Below are 15,890 nucleotides of genomic sequence, written 5' to 3' on the forward strand. Positions count from 1 at the left end.
TATCCAACAACACACTCTAACACGAAAATTTTATTTAATTAATTTTATTAGTTTGTAATTGTAATAACAAAATTAGTCACTAAATTAATTATTATATATCTATATATAAATATTATAATATTTTATATACCTTTAATATATTTTAGGACAATTTTTTTAAATAAATAAAATTGAGATCAATTTTATATGATTATACATTTTGGAAAACAAAGTAGCAAATCCATTTTTTCATGAATTTATAGAAACTACTACTAGCAGTAGCAGATTAGGATATAACGTAGATTGCTACTGGCAGCCGCAGTTTACGTGCATTGGGAGGTGAACAGAAATCGCTATAGGCAGTAGCGATTTCTCTAAAATATAGTTTCGCCATAAACCGCTATAGGCAGTACCGATTTATGCATTGGGGGCGTTGAACGTAAACCGCTAGAGGCAGTAGCGGTTTACGTGGAGTGTGCGTCTATATAAACCGTGGCATGCAGCCGCATATTTTATTTGTGTGGCTTTTGAGTTTGATTAGAGAGAGAAAATTCTAGAGAGAAGGAGGAGCACTTGAAGAAGGGATTTGGGACTTTTTGAGCGCTGACCTTCAATTGGAGATCATGGCCGACGAAGAGAGCTTGTACCGACTAAACGGTGTTGTCCATATTGCCGGTGCCATTGCCGACAAGGTTAGCTTTGTTTTATTTATCTGAGCATTAATATTTGTTAGATAGGTTATGGAATGTAGGGTATAAGATCTAGAATATTAATCTAAATCTTATACTTGAGTGTTAGATGTTACTTAGAATGTGGAATGTAATATCGATTTATGTTAGGTTAAATGACACTAAAATAAAGGTTAAAGAAAATTTTATTTTAGGATTCCAATTTTAATTATTCGGTTTAAAATATAGCTAAGAACTTGGTATTTAGCCAGAAATCGATTTTTATTGAAAACATATTTTTTTTTATGTTTCCTTGAAAATCGGGTTTTGAAGTTTATAACCGGTTTTTGAAGTATGCAATGAATCAAAGATTTAAGAATTTGATTTTATAATTGAATAATAATTTACTTAATTAATTGTTTAATTATGTCATTGTGTGGTAATATTTATTTATTTATTCGGTCTAAGTAGTTAAGATTTTTCCGTATTGCATGTAAATTTTAACAACGTTGTGTGTGTCTTTCGTGCATGGCGTAGCCAAGTAGGTGTATCTATAGTGTGAGGCAGCAATAAAATATGCCAATGCATGACAGAATCATACCTTATTTAGAGAGGGCTGGTTTGTACCACTTGGCCAGGCTAAACGGTCGTTGGTTCTGGTTGGATGAGCCTATGGTTAGTGCGTTCATTGAGAGGTGGCGTCCCGAGACGCATACTTTTCATATGTCTTTTGGAGAGTGCACAGTTATACTGCAAGATGTGGCGTTTCAGCTTGGGTTGCATATTGATGGGAGGGCTGTTAGTGGTTACCTTGCAGAGTTTGAAAATTTCATGGAGGGTGGCCGACCAGCTTGGGAATGGTTTCAGGAGTTATTCGGTGAGCTGCCACCACCGAATAAGGTGAAGCAGATGACCCTCCACTTCACATGGTTTCATGAGAGGTTTCGGGTGTTGCCATAAGATGCGACCGAGGATACTGTTCGCATATACGCACGTGCCTACATCATGATGTTGTTATCCACTCAGTTATTTGGGGACAAGAGTGCGAACCGGGTTCATATTCGGTGGTTACCCTTTGTGGCGAATCTTGCTGACATGGGGAGTTATAGTTGGGAGTCTGCCGCGTTGACATGGTTGTATCGATGCATGTGTCAAGTGGCGAACAAAAATGTTACCAACTTGGCGGGTCGGCTTCAGCTGCTACAGAGTTGGATATTCTGGCGGTTTCCCTTGTTGCGGCTCTCTGGGTTTGATGATTTTTCATTTCCATTAGCATCCAAGTATTATTTATTTGGTGAAATTTTGTAAAATCTTATATGTGGTTTGATGCATTCAGTTTGTAACGGTTGATTATCATTTTGGTGGGCTACCTACTTACCTCCAAACGATGGGAAAGAGCAAAGGGTTATAAACTATCGCCTTGCATTAGATCGATTGACCGCTCGAGATGTAAGTATTATGTCTGTGGTTGGTTTTAAGGTTGTGGTTCATCTTGCTGCCTATATGTACATTCTTTTATGACTTTTGACGATGTCCAATTTTCAGATTGTATGGGAGCCTTACTCCTCACTTGACGTACTTGCTGTGGTTCACCCCGAGATCCTTACGGATGAGCATTCTCGGTTATGGCGAGCGGTGACTAGCTTGATATACTTTGCTGTGATCGAGTGGCATCAAGTTGATAGGGTAGAGGCATAGCTTGGAGGGGTTCAGCATGTTTTAGAGAGGGCTTTGAACATAGACTGGTTGCATGCTAAGGATGGGAGAGGCGGAGATAGGTGGTTCTCCCATTACTATTAAGCAGTCTGTGGTCGCTCGATATGGATGTGGCCAAACATGTGTGCGGTCCGTTATACCTGCTAACTTCCCAAGTGCTCTTCCGTTGCCGCAGTGGGATACGAATCATCCACGTGCACCCTTTTTCAAACTCCTTGCACTTCCCTTGATATTTGAGATGGTCCGATTCCATCACCCTGTACTCAACTCCACACCGGATGCTGTAATACTTCACACTCAGCACAGCTTCCTCCTTACTCTGGAAAGATTGGCCAATATGAAATTCCATCAGATCGGTTGCATCATGTAGACCCTGACCCACATTGGTCACCCCCACCTCTCGTTGTTCGCCTATGGCTTCCAAGTTTAACGCTGACAAGTGTGGAGGATATTGCTGTGTCTCGGAACCCGATGCTCCTTGGGGTGTATGTGTATTGCTCGGAATATCATCCTCACTATCCCCAACAATGTCGTCCGGCTCATCGGCTGAATCATCATCTCGCATGACATTTTCAACATGATCCGTTCCAACCTAAAAGTCAGTATCGGGAACACCACCAGGCACACTATCAGTACCAACCGCAACACATGGAGGATCGTGGATCCGACCGGAAGGTGCTACCACCGGCATTGACGTTGAGGCACCATCCATCGTCGTCGACTGAGGATTCGGCGCTGATGCCCCAGAGCTGTCGACGACATCTTTTAACTTCGCAAACAACTCGGGTATTCTGACATCCGAAAAAGTCCGCCGACAGTGAAACAAGACTTGCATGTCTTCATCGGACCCTATCACAAACGTCTCGTATTTTACACCGGCCAACACAATGGCAATGGAAATCTTGTAGAACAATTTTTTAACCCACTTTGTCCCACACACACCAAACTTCTGTAATATGCTCTGTTTTATCTCTGCCAACGTACTCGACGACCGGATAAAAACACTAAGCGGTTCCCTATCCGTAAATTTAACACCGTGCCTTTTTTTTTTCCTAGAGCAATGTACCAAAGCCACAAAACTCTCCTCACCATCCATTTGTGAGAAATGACACACTCTTCTTTCCCCAATAATGCCCTAGAGGGGGTATTTATAGGCAACCAGCCTCGACGCACACTCTACGTAAATCGCTACTGCCTCTAGCGGTTTACGTTCAACGCCCCCAATGCATAAACCGCTATTGCCTGTAGCGATTTATGGCGAAACCATGTTCTATAGAAACTGCTGCTGTCTATAGCGGTTTCTGTTCACCTCCCAATACACGTAAATCGCGGCTACCAGTAGCGGTTTACGTTCTACCCTAATCCGCTATTGTCTATATTACTAATGTTACAATTAAAATGTGCTATATGTTATTTTTTATTATAACTAAAATTGATTTTTTTTAAATTAAGGAGTTCTCTCCTCCTCTCTCATTTTTATTTATTTTTTTCATTCTTTTACCACTTTATCTCTCCTATATATTATTATCAATGACTAATGACAAATTTGACAATCAAATATGTAACATAACATTCTCTAATTGTATTCAAATTAAATTAAAATTAAAATATTAAAATTGAAATATAACTATATTATATATTATATATTACTAACTAATTCAATAACCAAAATATGTCACATTATACTCTCTTATTAAAATTAAGAAGAAACATTTTCTTTTAAAATTAATAAACTTTTTTCCTACATTCTCTTATCTACGTCTCTCCCATTTCTATTTCTCTCTATCATTCTCACTCTATATATAATTTATAATTTATATTACTAATTTGACAAATCAAAATGTGTCACTAGTTATTTTTCATAACAATTAAAATAAAATTATTTCTTCCAAAATTAACAAACCCCTCTCTCATTCTTATTCTTTATCTTTCTCTCTCTTTTCTCTTATTTTCTATTTTCTCTACCTTTCTATTTTACAAAAAATAAAATTAACAATATAGTATAATTAAAATAAAAGGTATTATTATTATATACATATTTTTTTATTTAATTTTAAATTTTACTACTTATCTTTCTAATCTATATTTTCACTTCTCTTCCTTCTTCAAATATTTATTACATATAATTAAGGGAGAATACTAATGTTATGATTAAAAGTTAGATTCAAGATTTAATTATTTAAAAAAAAATAATTTTGAGTTAATTTTATAACTATTAATATAATTTTTTTATATTAATATCTAATTATATTTTTATATACATAAAGAGAAAAAATATTATTTTTAAATAGTAAGTATAAAAATTTTATTTTTATTTGTGCAACAAACTTAATACCTAATCAAATATAAAAATATACATGTTAAATTCTTTCAAATTTTAGATAACGAATACTAAAATTAATTAATAGTAAAAAATTAAACTCTTTAATATGAAAATAATAACTGAAAATCTTTTATTTGATTTTTTTATTTACGGAAATTCTGATCTTCTTAGCCGACAGAATTTTTGTCTCCTACGACCTTTTTATAAAAGTAGTTTAATTCTATAAATTTTTTGTATCATAATATATAATGTCAGGACAAAACTAATGTAATTTTAAAAAATTTATATTCCAATAATATTATTATGGCTAAAAATGTTGGAATAAATTATTTCATTAACCTAGATCATCCATATTGAATCACCAAAATATATCATAATGCGTATTTTTAATCATAGAAATTAGAAATTGATAGAAGGATTGTCTCAGTCTTGTGGTTCTTTTGATCTTCCTCAACTAAAGCATTCTGTATCTGTAGGGCTGAATTGTAGCTCTTTTGACAGGAAAGAGCGACAAAGGCGGCTTTGGTATATTGGGACCGAAATCCTGAAGGTCTATTTATATTTGAGTATGACATTCATTAAACCATAAAACCCAAATAAAATAGTATATAAAGTCTAAAAGACAATATATCTAAAATCTAAAAGATAATTATCTAAAGAACAAAAGATAACATTTGGTTTTATTTTTATTTAATTCCAAATTAAAGTAATTATGACTTATTCAATTTACCATTTATAGCAATAAATAAGATCACTATTATATAAGTTATTTAATTTGAAATAGCATCATTTGTGATTATAATTAATATATATATTGTCCACAAACAAATTAAAAAATTAAAATAATATTCTAATAAAAAATACTAATTAATTTATAAAAAAATATTAATAAAATCTTTTAAAACAATAAATATAAATAAATGAATTCAAATTAAAATTTTTTATTCTAATTATAAAGATTAATTTAAAAATAATATGTCTATATTTACTATTCTAAAAAATTTGATTAAAACTTTTTTTCTTTACGAATTAATCTCTTGAAAGTGTAATTGCTCGAGTGTATTTGTGGCTTTACTCATTTTAATAATGATTGTGATAATCCATAGAAGGAAAAGAGGAAGGGGTGGTGGTAATGATGAGTGTGTTGAAGAAATGCAGGGACCCATCCATTGTCACTATCTCTGTTAATGTGACCCAACAATTGGCTGCGCACAACACCATGTCTTTGTCAAATCAAACTGCTCCCTCCAATCCCTCTATCACCATCACTCCCTCTCTATTCTCTATTATTAATTCAATACTACTAACTCTACTACTACTATCATAATAATCATATAATAATAATAATACTAATTATGAAAAACGAGAGCAGAATTGGAGCACAAGCTATTAGCAAAAGCGATGGACGTTTTGATTCTGGCTAGCTGAAGGCTCATTAATCTCATTATTATTATTAGTATTAGTATTAGTACTATCTAATCTTTTCTTCTCTAACCATCTAAAATTCTGCGCTCAAGTCACACACATTTCAATTTCCCTTTTTCTTTCTTTTGTTGTAAAGCGAAGCTGTCTTGTGCTCCATCAAAAATTGAAATTCATTCATTGATATTAGGTTAGATATTATTACTGCTTTTACTTTTGGTAATGCTTGTGCTTGTGAGCTATGTTGAAATCCGTTGTTGCTCTATAGTCATGGCGCTCTACTCGGTGGTTCTCCTTCTCGTCCTTTTCCTCTCGCGTGCCGCACTCTCTTCATCTGCGGAGCCTCGCAACCACGAAGGTACGTACCTCTTGTCTTCTCTTGTGGCTTCTTTCTTTGGAGCGGAATTCATTGACTGAAATGTGCAGTGGAGGCTCTAATGAGCATCAAGTGGAGTCTCACTGATCCTCACGGTGTGTTGAGTAACTGGGATGAGTACTCAGTCGACGCTTGCAGCTGGGCCATGATTACTTGCTCCTCTGATTCCCTTGTTATTGGCCTGTTAGTCTTCTTCTTCTTCTTCTTCTTCTTCTTATTCGTTGTCGTCTCAGGGATTTTACACTTCATTCCTTTTGTTTGTTTGTGTGCAGGGGAGCGCCGAGCCAATCTCTCTCTGGAACTTTGTCTGCAGCAATTGGAAACCTAACAAATCTTCGCCAAGTGTGAGGACTCAGAACAAATCTTCTTTCCAATTTTGCATTCATATTTGTCTCTTTCAATGCTTCTTTTTTCTGTAGCTAAGCTTTCAACTTTTTTCTTCTACAAACGCTACCTGTTTATCTTGTTTTTCTTCTTGTTTTGGTTATTACAATTACTGGTTTCTAAGTAGTGCTTGTCCTTATGTGTATTCACCTCAACATCTTCCTTTTTCTTTCTTTCTTCCAGTATTCCTTTAGTTTTCGTTTTCATGTCTTTAGTAATTAGTATTGGAGTTTGTATCACCTTCTGAGAAACCTAAGCATAATTCTCCACGTTGGAACCTTCCTTTATGGGTGAATGCAGGTTACTGCAGAACAACAATATTTCAGGTCGAATTCCGCCGGAGCTTGGAACCCTTCCAAAGCTTCAGACATTGGATCTTTCCAATAATCGATTCTCTGGGGTGATTCCTTCCTCTCTCGGCCAATTGGATAGTCTCCAATACCTGTGAGTAGTTTCTTATTTTGTTTTTCCTTTTATTACCATTTTTTAAGGAATAAATTGATTTATTAATTCTGAGATGATACTACTTGTGTTATTTGAAATCTTATATTATCATTATTATTTATGTAAAATGTGGAATGCAATGAGAGCAGGAGGCTCAACAACAATAGCTTGTCAGGACCCTTTCCTGTTTCACTGGCCAAAATCCCACAGCTTGCTTTCTTGTGAGTATGGATATATACCAATTACCCTTTTCCTCACGCATACCAGTGCCTTGAAAATCGAAACCACATGCAACTTCTTGTTAACACTATTTCTATTTAGCTCTGATGTGATGATGATGACTCTATGCATTATTCAGGGACTTGTCTTATAACAATCTAAGTGGACCATTGCCCAAGTTTCCAGCAAGGGCATTCAAGTATGGTGTCTCTTCCCCTGTGTGTGTGCGTGTGTTTGATAGTGCTGTATTATTTTATTGTATACATTATTTTTGAACTGTTTCCTTTTGTCTTTTGTTCACTGTTACTATGTAGTATTGTGGGAAACCCATTAATTTGTGGAAGCATCACTACTGAAGGTTGCTCTGGATCAGCAACTCTTATGCCCGTTTCCTTCTCTCAAACATCATCACAAGGTACCTATCTTTAACGTTTAGCTGTCTTGTGCCTCTTGTTTTATTTATACAACATTTTAAACCTATTTGACATCTCCTTGTTTAGGAAAACACAAGTCCAGAAAAATAGCAGTTGCACTTGGAGTTAGTCTTAGTTGTGCTTCTCTCATGGTTTTGCTCTTTGGGCTCTTTTGGTATAGACATAAACGACAGCACCAGGCCATCCTGTTTATTGGTGGTAGGTAGCACAACATCACAGTTCTTAGATTATGTATGAGGAATAGTTAGTTATGATTTTTGCTTTGCTGCAGAATATAAGGAAGAGGGAATTGTCAGCTTGGGAAATCTCAAGACTTTCACGTTCAGAGAGCTCCAACAGGCAACAGATAGTTTCAGCTCCAAGAACATACTTGGGGCTGGAGGTTTTGGCAACGTTTATAGGGGAAAACTTGGTGACGGCTCTATGGTGGCAGTGAAAAGACTGAAGGATGTTACTGGAAGTTCTGGTGAATCACAGTTTCGAACTGAATTGGAGATGATCAGTTTGGCAGTTCATCGCAATTTACTTCGCTTAATTGGATATTGTGCTACTCCTAATGAAAAGCTTCTGGTTTATCCTTATATGTCCAATGGCAGTGTGGCATCCAGGCTTAGAGGTAGGTTTATCTCACTACCCCATAAAGCATGTGATCACACAATGTTTGTTACTATATATTTTAGTAGAACTTAGTTATGTGGTCTTCGTTTTGCATTTAAATCCTGTTATGGTCTTTGATCTGCACCTATCATGTTTTGGATTTTAATATTAGGACTTAATTATTTTTTCAAATTTGACTCTTTTTCTCCTGTATTCTGAAAAATAATTTTGGATGTCAGGCACCTACACATAATTTGTCTCTAGTTATCAATATCTTATGTATTCAATAATATTTAAAATACTTGGAAGACCATCATGATTTCAAATATAAGCTTAAAATGTTCTGAATCAATCTATTGAGAACTTGTTTTAATTTCAAGTCCAATTGATTGTTTCTTTCCATATTTACAAAAATGTATTGATTGTTTCTTTCCAGGTTTACAAAATGTATATTCTAGGCATTAAATCCTTGTTCTTTACTTAAATTCCTTATAATGGAAGGCTTAGTTTAGCTAGTAAATCTTGGACTTAAATCCTTGTTGAATATATAGGCAAACCATCCTTAGATTGGAACACAAGAAAGAGGATAGCAATTGGAGCTGCGAGAGGACTTCTGTATCTGCACGAGCAATGCGATCCAAAGATAATACACAGAGATGTAAAAGCTGCTAATGTTCTTCTTGATGACTACTGTGAGGCTGTTGTTGGTGATTTTGGCCTTGCAAAGCTCCTTGACCATTCTGAATCCCACGTGACAACTGCGGTCCGTGGCACTGTTGGGCACATTGCTCCAGAGTACCTTTCCACTGGCCAATCTTCTGAGAAAACTGATGTATTTGGTTTTGGCATTCTCTTGCTAGAGCTCATAACTGGAATGACAGCACTTGAGTTTGGGAAAACTGTGAATCAAAAAGGCGCTATGCTAGAGTGGGTAAGTCTATTCTCTGGTCCCAAAACAAACTGTTAATTTCCATTCTTAATAATCAAAACGATATGTCAGTATTAATTGTGGTATTAATTTTAATCATCGTAGTTATATTTATGCATCATAGCATTCTGTTAAGAGAATGCTAAACTTTATGAGGACACTTCTGCTTGTGCAATTGTTCATTTACGTATTTCATTTGTATCAACAATATTTGAAGAATCATGGAAAACTTGAATTCTTCGGTATGTTAATGTATTATACACGAAAGATATGTAGTATGTAGTTATGTACTATGATATTAATAGGATGTGCTCAATATGGCTATAGTGATTGAAGCATGAGAAATGTTTAGACTTTAACAGAGTTGAAATCAAAATTGGTATGTTGTAACAGGTTAGGAAAATACAGCAAGAAAAGAAGGTTTCGGTGTTGGTGGACAAGGAGCTAGGGAGCAACTATGACATGATAGAGGTGGGGGAGATGCTTCAAGTGGCTTTACTATGCACTCAATATTTGCCAGCACATCGCCCCAAGATGTCCGAGGTGGTCCGAATGCTTGAAGGCGATGGACTTGCTGAGAAGTGGGCAGCATCACATAGTAATAATCATGATCGGAATGTTAGTCATGGCATGACCCCAAGCAATAACAGTGGCCACACATCATCCCGCGCCCCTGCCCCTGCATCAAAGCATGATGACAGTGTTCATGATCGTACAAGCATGTTTGGCACCACAATGGATGACGATGATGATGAACGCTCCTTGGATTCCTATGCCATGGAACTCTCTGGTCCTAGGTAAATTACCAAGGCTTTCAATAGGAAGATTAGAAAAGAAAAGGGAAATGAGATCTATTGGTCATATATAATCATAATTCTTTATTTTTTTTTCTTATAAAATTGTTATTATTATTAAACTTGGGTTATTCTAGGATTTAATCAGTGTATATGGTTCTGTAAAACACATTATCATGTTGGGTTTGTGTTTTAATTGTAAATATGAGTTTGAGTGGAGTTGTGGTAGTAGTACAAAGTGGCGTGCTTTTGGATGCAAAAAAGAACGGTAGAAATCAAGGTGTAACTAGGTTTAGTGCGTATAGTCGTATAGGGTAGGGTGGATGGAGTACAATGATCATCAAAGATTCTTTGCTCTCAAGTATGTGAATCAAGAAGAGAGGAGAGGGTGTCATGCAGCAGAATATTGATACTGATGGTTTTGACTGAAGAAGGGAAGAGAGAGAGAAGGGATGTGGGATTTGGGATGGGATGGGGGCACATGAATTTTCTGTGTGTGTTCAAAACTTTGAAAGTGTGAGTGAAGGTCACAGAGTCTCTGCTTTTCAGCTGTTACATGTCTTTTTCCTTCAGATGCTTTTGCAGGGTCACGCGTTACTTTATTCATTTATTTTCCCCCTCTCAATACGGTCACCTCTTTTTATTGGGTGTTTTTACCGCTTTTATCACTTTCTGTCTTCGTGCTTTATCTGCTTCAGTCTTATATGGCGTGGCGTGTTATTTGTCCAAATAATTAAAATGATGTTAATGCATAAATTGCTAGAACGTTCAAAGTGATGTATCATATCACAAATGAGCTTACTTTGTATGTGATACATATATTATGTATGAAGTGAATCTCACATATGACATATATCAGAAATAAGAGAGGAAAATGTAGCTCATTTTCAAGTTAGTGTATATAATAAAATAAGAGAATGCAAGGGATATAGATAAGAATATTAGATACTTTCATCAAGTAGTCTTGGCCAGAAGGAGGAATAATAAAATTAATTCATGGGAGGTTGGTAAGGAATTAGGCTAGGATTCAGGTTGCGATTAGAGGATTCTTCCAAAATGCCAAATTACCAACGAATGCAAATGTAACGTGGGTGACGTTGGCGCCAAAATTTGTAGGTGTGAAGGAGATCAAAGACCTTCGGTCGCTTAATATGGTTAGATGTGTGTACAAGGTGCCAGATTTGGTGGGAGAGACCCAGAATGCATTTGTAAAGGGATGGAAAAATACATGATGGAGTGCTCATTGCATGTGAAACGGTTGACGCACAAGAAGACGGCAATTATCAAACTAGATTTTCAAAAGGCATATGATAGGGTCAGGTAGAGTTTTATAGATATCGTGTTACAAAAGATGGGTTTTGGTCATAGATGGAGGGTATGAGAGTAGGAATGTGTAAGTACAACATCTATATCGGTTCTGATTAATGAGTTACGTCCAAGCCGTTCAAGATGGAAAGAGGTCTAAGACAAAGAGATCTTCTATCTCCATTCTTATTTGTTCTTGTTGATGTGTTGCATAGGATGGTGGGAGAGGCAGTCAGGAATGAACGCATATCTCCACTGCTAGTTGGGAGAGATAATATAGAACTGTCACATCTATAGTTTGCAAATGACACTATGTTGTTTTGCCCTCCAAAGATGGAGACAATTTTGAATTATAAGAGGCTTTTGCGATATTTTGAGCTTATGTCTGGCCTGACAATTAATTTTGACAAGTCAAATTTAATATCGGTTAATTGCGAGCCGGAGTGGGTGGCAAATATGTGTGGGTTGCTAGGGTGCACAAAAGTTGTTCTACCTAAGAGATACTTTGGAATTTCTTTAGGAGCAAACCATCGATTGGTGAAGATCTGAAAACCAATTATAGATAAGGTGGAAGAGAAGCTCAGTCTCTAGGAATCAAAGGTACTCAACAAAGTTGGAAAGTTAGTTCTTATTAAGTCTGTGCTCAATAGCTTGCCGGTCTACTATCTTAGTTTATATAAGATGTCAAAGGCGGTTGCAGAGAAGTTGATAGCATAGCAAAGGAGATTTGTGTGGAGTAAAGAGGATGGAAACAATGGTATGCCTTTTGTTAAATGGGAAGTGATATAGGCGCCAAAAAAATTAGGTGGTTTGGGAGTGGGAGATGCGGTGATTAGGAATATAGGGATTCTATTTAAGTGGTGGTGGTGTTTTTTAAAGGAGGATTGTTTATTGTGGAAGAAGATTGTATGCTCTTGTAATAATTTGGATCTTAATATAATGTTATCAAATTAGACTCTACCTTCAAAAGGGGTCTGTGGAAACATATTTGTCAGATGAAATACAAGATGATTAGTGGGCTTTCTATGGAAATAGGGGAAGGAAGAAGAACTCGATTTTGGGAAGACAATTGGTTATAAGGTGGGCCTTGAAAGGAAGTTTTTCGAGACTTTTCTCTGTTTCAAACCAATAAGATCTGTCATAGGAGACGGTGGGTTTTGGAATGGATTATAATAGATATGAAATTTCTATTGGAGGAAAGAGTTGTTTTAATAGGAGTTGGCACTTGTCAACTAACTTCATGAAAGGTTAAGGCCAGATAAACTATCAATTGGTGGAGAGGATATAGTTGTGTGAAAATTTGATAAAAAAAAATGTATTTTCTCTACTAACTTCTTTGTGCAGGTGTTGCAGTCAAAGATTATTTCGCAGGAAGTCACAAGTTATAGCTTCACTAGTGCAATTTAGAGAGGGTTGGTCTCGACAAGAATCGAGCTTTTCGCATGGTTTGTCTTAGTGGGAAGGGTGAATACTAAAGAACGTTTAAGTAGATTAGGAGTCATTCATCAAAGTGATAATACCTATGTTCTATGTAAAAAAAGAGATAAAATGTATTCATTATTTGTTTTTTTTACTGTGAGTTTAGTTGACAATTGTGGTGTGTGTGGTTGACATACTATGGTAGAGCATAAGTTATTTCGAGTACGATCAAAAGAACTGTTTGAGAATTGGATAATAGACAAAAGTGACTGACAAAAAATACAAGTAGAAAAAGTGGTTGATAAGTTTTTTTTTGCAGTAATTTGAACTATTTGATTAGAACGAAATGTGAGAGTATTTAAGAATAAAGAAAAAAATATTAAAGACATCAAAACGAGGTCATTTCTAAATTATAAGGAGTAGTGTGGTGATGATCTATATAATTATTGATGCTAATTCCAAAAAAAAAAAATTGATTGATTGTATATATTTTTCTTAGCTTTGTTGTGTGTGTCGTGTTCGTTGAGCTTCTCCACTTTTCTCTGTTTAGCTTTTTTTTGTTCAAAAAAAAAAAAGAATTCTAATGATCTCAGTGGAAAAAAAAAAACTGAGATACTGAGAAAGGCGGTGAATGATTCGGTGCTCCTCACTTGTTTTTTCACCAATTGTGGTGAAAACTTAAATCAACGGTTAGATCATTATTAAATTTGATCCAACGGTGGGTTATATTTTATCAATTATAATCAATTTTTTTTTTTGCAATTAATGGTATATAAACTACGGCCCAATAGAATTTGTTATTTCCATAAAAAATTTTGCTGAATCCTAAATTTCACCCACACACAAAATTGAATTTCATAATTTTCAACTAGTTAAACACACAATTGTCTCCCTTCGTCAACATCAACATCAACATCATTATCTTCTTCTTCACTCTAATATTAATTCTGTTGATGTTCAACTATACATCTCCTAAGTTTCATATTTTACACCCTTACAAGCTTATTTCTTTATCAAATTTACTGCGTATATCTTATCTCTCAATATCTGCGAGGAAGCAATTTGAATCTCAATGTCTAATGAGGTAGGTTTTTCATTAATCTGAAACCCTAAGTCACACTCTTAGGATTAATTTTGATAGATTTCTTGCATCATGCCATCAAATACCTAGCCTAAAATTAGGTTATTTCTAGCATTATTTACTTATGTAATTAGATTATTATTTATCAACTGCAAGCAATGTTAAATTATTAACGACTTTAGATAAGGAGAAAACTGTCGAAATTGTATTCTTGTTGGGTGCATAGCATCGGTGGAAGACAGTCACCTATATGGGGACATAGTGGCGACGAGTATTGTTGACTCATCAATTGTTCTAGAAATGCTCTCTTTTGCACTACCTGTTCCCATTATCTGAATTGTCCCCTGTTCGGTTTTGACATAAAATTTTCTAATTTTGTAGTTTTTGTTGTGGTGGACGAGAAGATAGTTTTTCTACATTACAGTGGTGGACCAAATCTAGCAAACTCTTCTATCTCCATGACTTAGCAGTAGACCAAAAAAAGCTTCACCTCTATGAGATAACACTAACCCTGTTCTTTGTATTTTTCATTTTGTCACTTCATGTTTAACTTATGATTTTTATTGATTATTCTATTTGTAATTGTGACTTCAACTGAAACTGGTTTTGATTTTAAAGTAACTACTACAACTTAACTTCCTGCAATAATGTGTTGAAAAGGATAAAGATTATGTGTTGCTTATTATGCTGCAAATTGAAAATTAGTTCCACTTTATCGGAAAACCTAACTAAGAATACATTATGCATTCATATATATCTTCAATTGTTTTTGAACTTATACAAATCTTGAGGAGGGGTTGGCTTCAAATCTCCTTGTGTATATAATTATCAGCTTTGCTGAAGTAGTTTACATTAATTAATGCATTCTTCTTTGAAGGTAAATGATTCTGAGTTTTTAGTGAGTTGATGAAGTAAATTTTGCTCATAATACTTATCATTCATTGTGTTAAAGACAAATTGAAGGGCTTTGGTATAATTCTTCTGAATTGCATAATATGTAAAGCTTAAATGAGCTTCCTTTTAATATAAATAAATCAATTTAAATAAATATTATATTTTTCTTAATGCTATAATATAGATTATCAACACTGAAGTTATATAACATCTGATTTGAAACTGTTACATTGTTCTTTGTGACTTAGATTTATGTTTCTAAAATATTTTTCTTTATCTTCTTTCCCAGGTTGCACAGTTTGGAATTTTGGATCACTAATATAGATAATATCCATTTCTTTTACTAGTTATGAGTCTCAAAACAAAGGACCATTAATTAGAGCTTGATTTATGCTATTTAATTTAATTTCATAATTCTGTGTAACTGACATTGTTATGCAGCCAATTAAGACTCAATAATTAGTATCTTTCACTTTATGTCCAACTTAAGGCCACAATTTCATGTTGCTAATACTCTTGGATTGTGATGTAATGTCATGTTATATACTATTGTGCATAAATTAATATTTAATGCTTTTATAATTATATGATTGTGTCACTGAGTAACATAAATAGTTGGCAATCAATACATGTTTAGTTTTGTAAAATTATGTTCATGAACTCTAAAAATAAATAGTATCATGACTTCACATACAAGTCTTTTAGTCAGTAAATAGATATAAATTTGGAGAAATTTCATATAATAAAACTACAAAATTAAAAGCATGCATTTAATAACATTTTTATGAAAGAACTCCTAAGAATAATGAATGTTGACTAGCCAATATTTTGATTGCCATAAAATAAAAGAGAAAGATAAATAAGTGATTCATCCATAATATAGATAATAATTAAAGTTAAAGCCTTT

General features: G+C 34.7%; 1 protein-coding gene across 2 annotated transcripts; it reads left to right on the plus strand.

The window, feature by feature from the left end:
- The first annotated feature begins 5,780 nt into the window (after positions 1-5,780).
- Positions 5,781-10,503, plus strand: LOC112723476 (probable LRR receptor-like serine/threonine-protein kinase At2g23950). Of its 2 annotated transcripts, XM_025774862.3 has the most exons (12): positions 5,781-6,298; positions 6,377-6,466; positions 6,535-6,667; positions 6,757-6,828; positions 7,169-7,312; positions 7,462-7,533; positions 7,671-7,730; positions 7,846-7,946; positions 8,032-8,163; positions 8,237-8,581; positions 9,114-9,493; positions 9,884-10,503. In XM_025774862.3, the coding sequence occupies exons 2-12, from the start codon at positions 6,379-6,381 to the stop codon at positions 10,289-10,291; spliced, it is 1,935 nt and encodes a 644-aa protein (XP_025630647.1). In that variant the 5' UTR covers positions 5,781-6,298; positions 6,377-6,378; the 3' UTR covers positions 10,292-10,503. The 2 variants fall into 2 exon arrangements, with proteins under 2 accessions (XP_025630647.1, XP_025630646.1); XM_025774861.3 differs by having other exon boundaries at positions 6,190-6,466.
- The last annotated feature ends 5,387 nt before the right edge of the window (positions 10,504-15,890 follow it).

Source organism: Arachis hypogaea, chromosome 11, assembly GCF_003086295.3.
Source record: "Arachis hypogaea cultivar Tifrunner chromosome 11, arahy.Tifrunner.gnm2.J5K5, whole genome shotgun sequence".
Taxonomy (NCBI): Eukaryota; Viridiplantae; Streptophyta; class Magnoliopsida; order Fabales; family Fabaceae; genus Arachis; species Arachis hypogaea.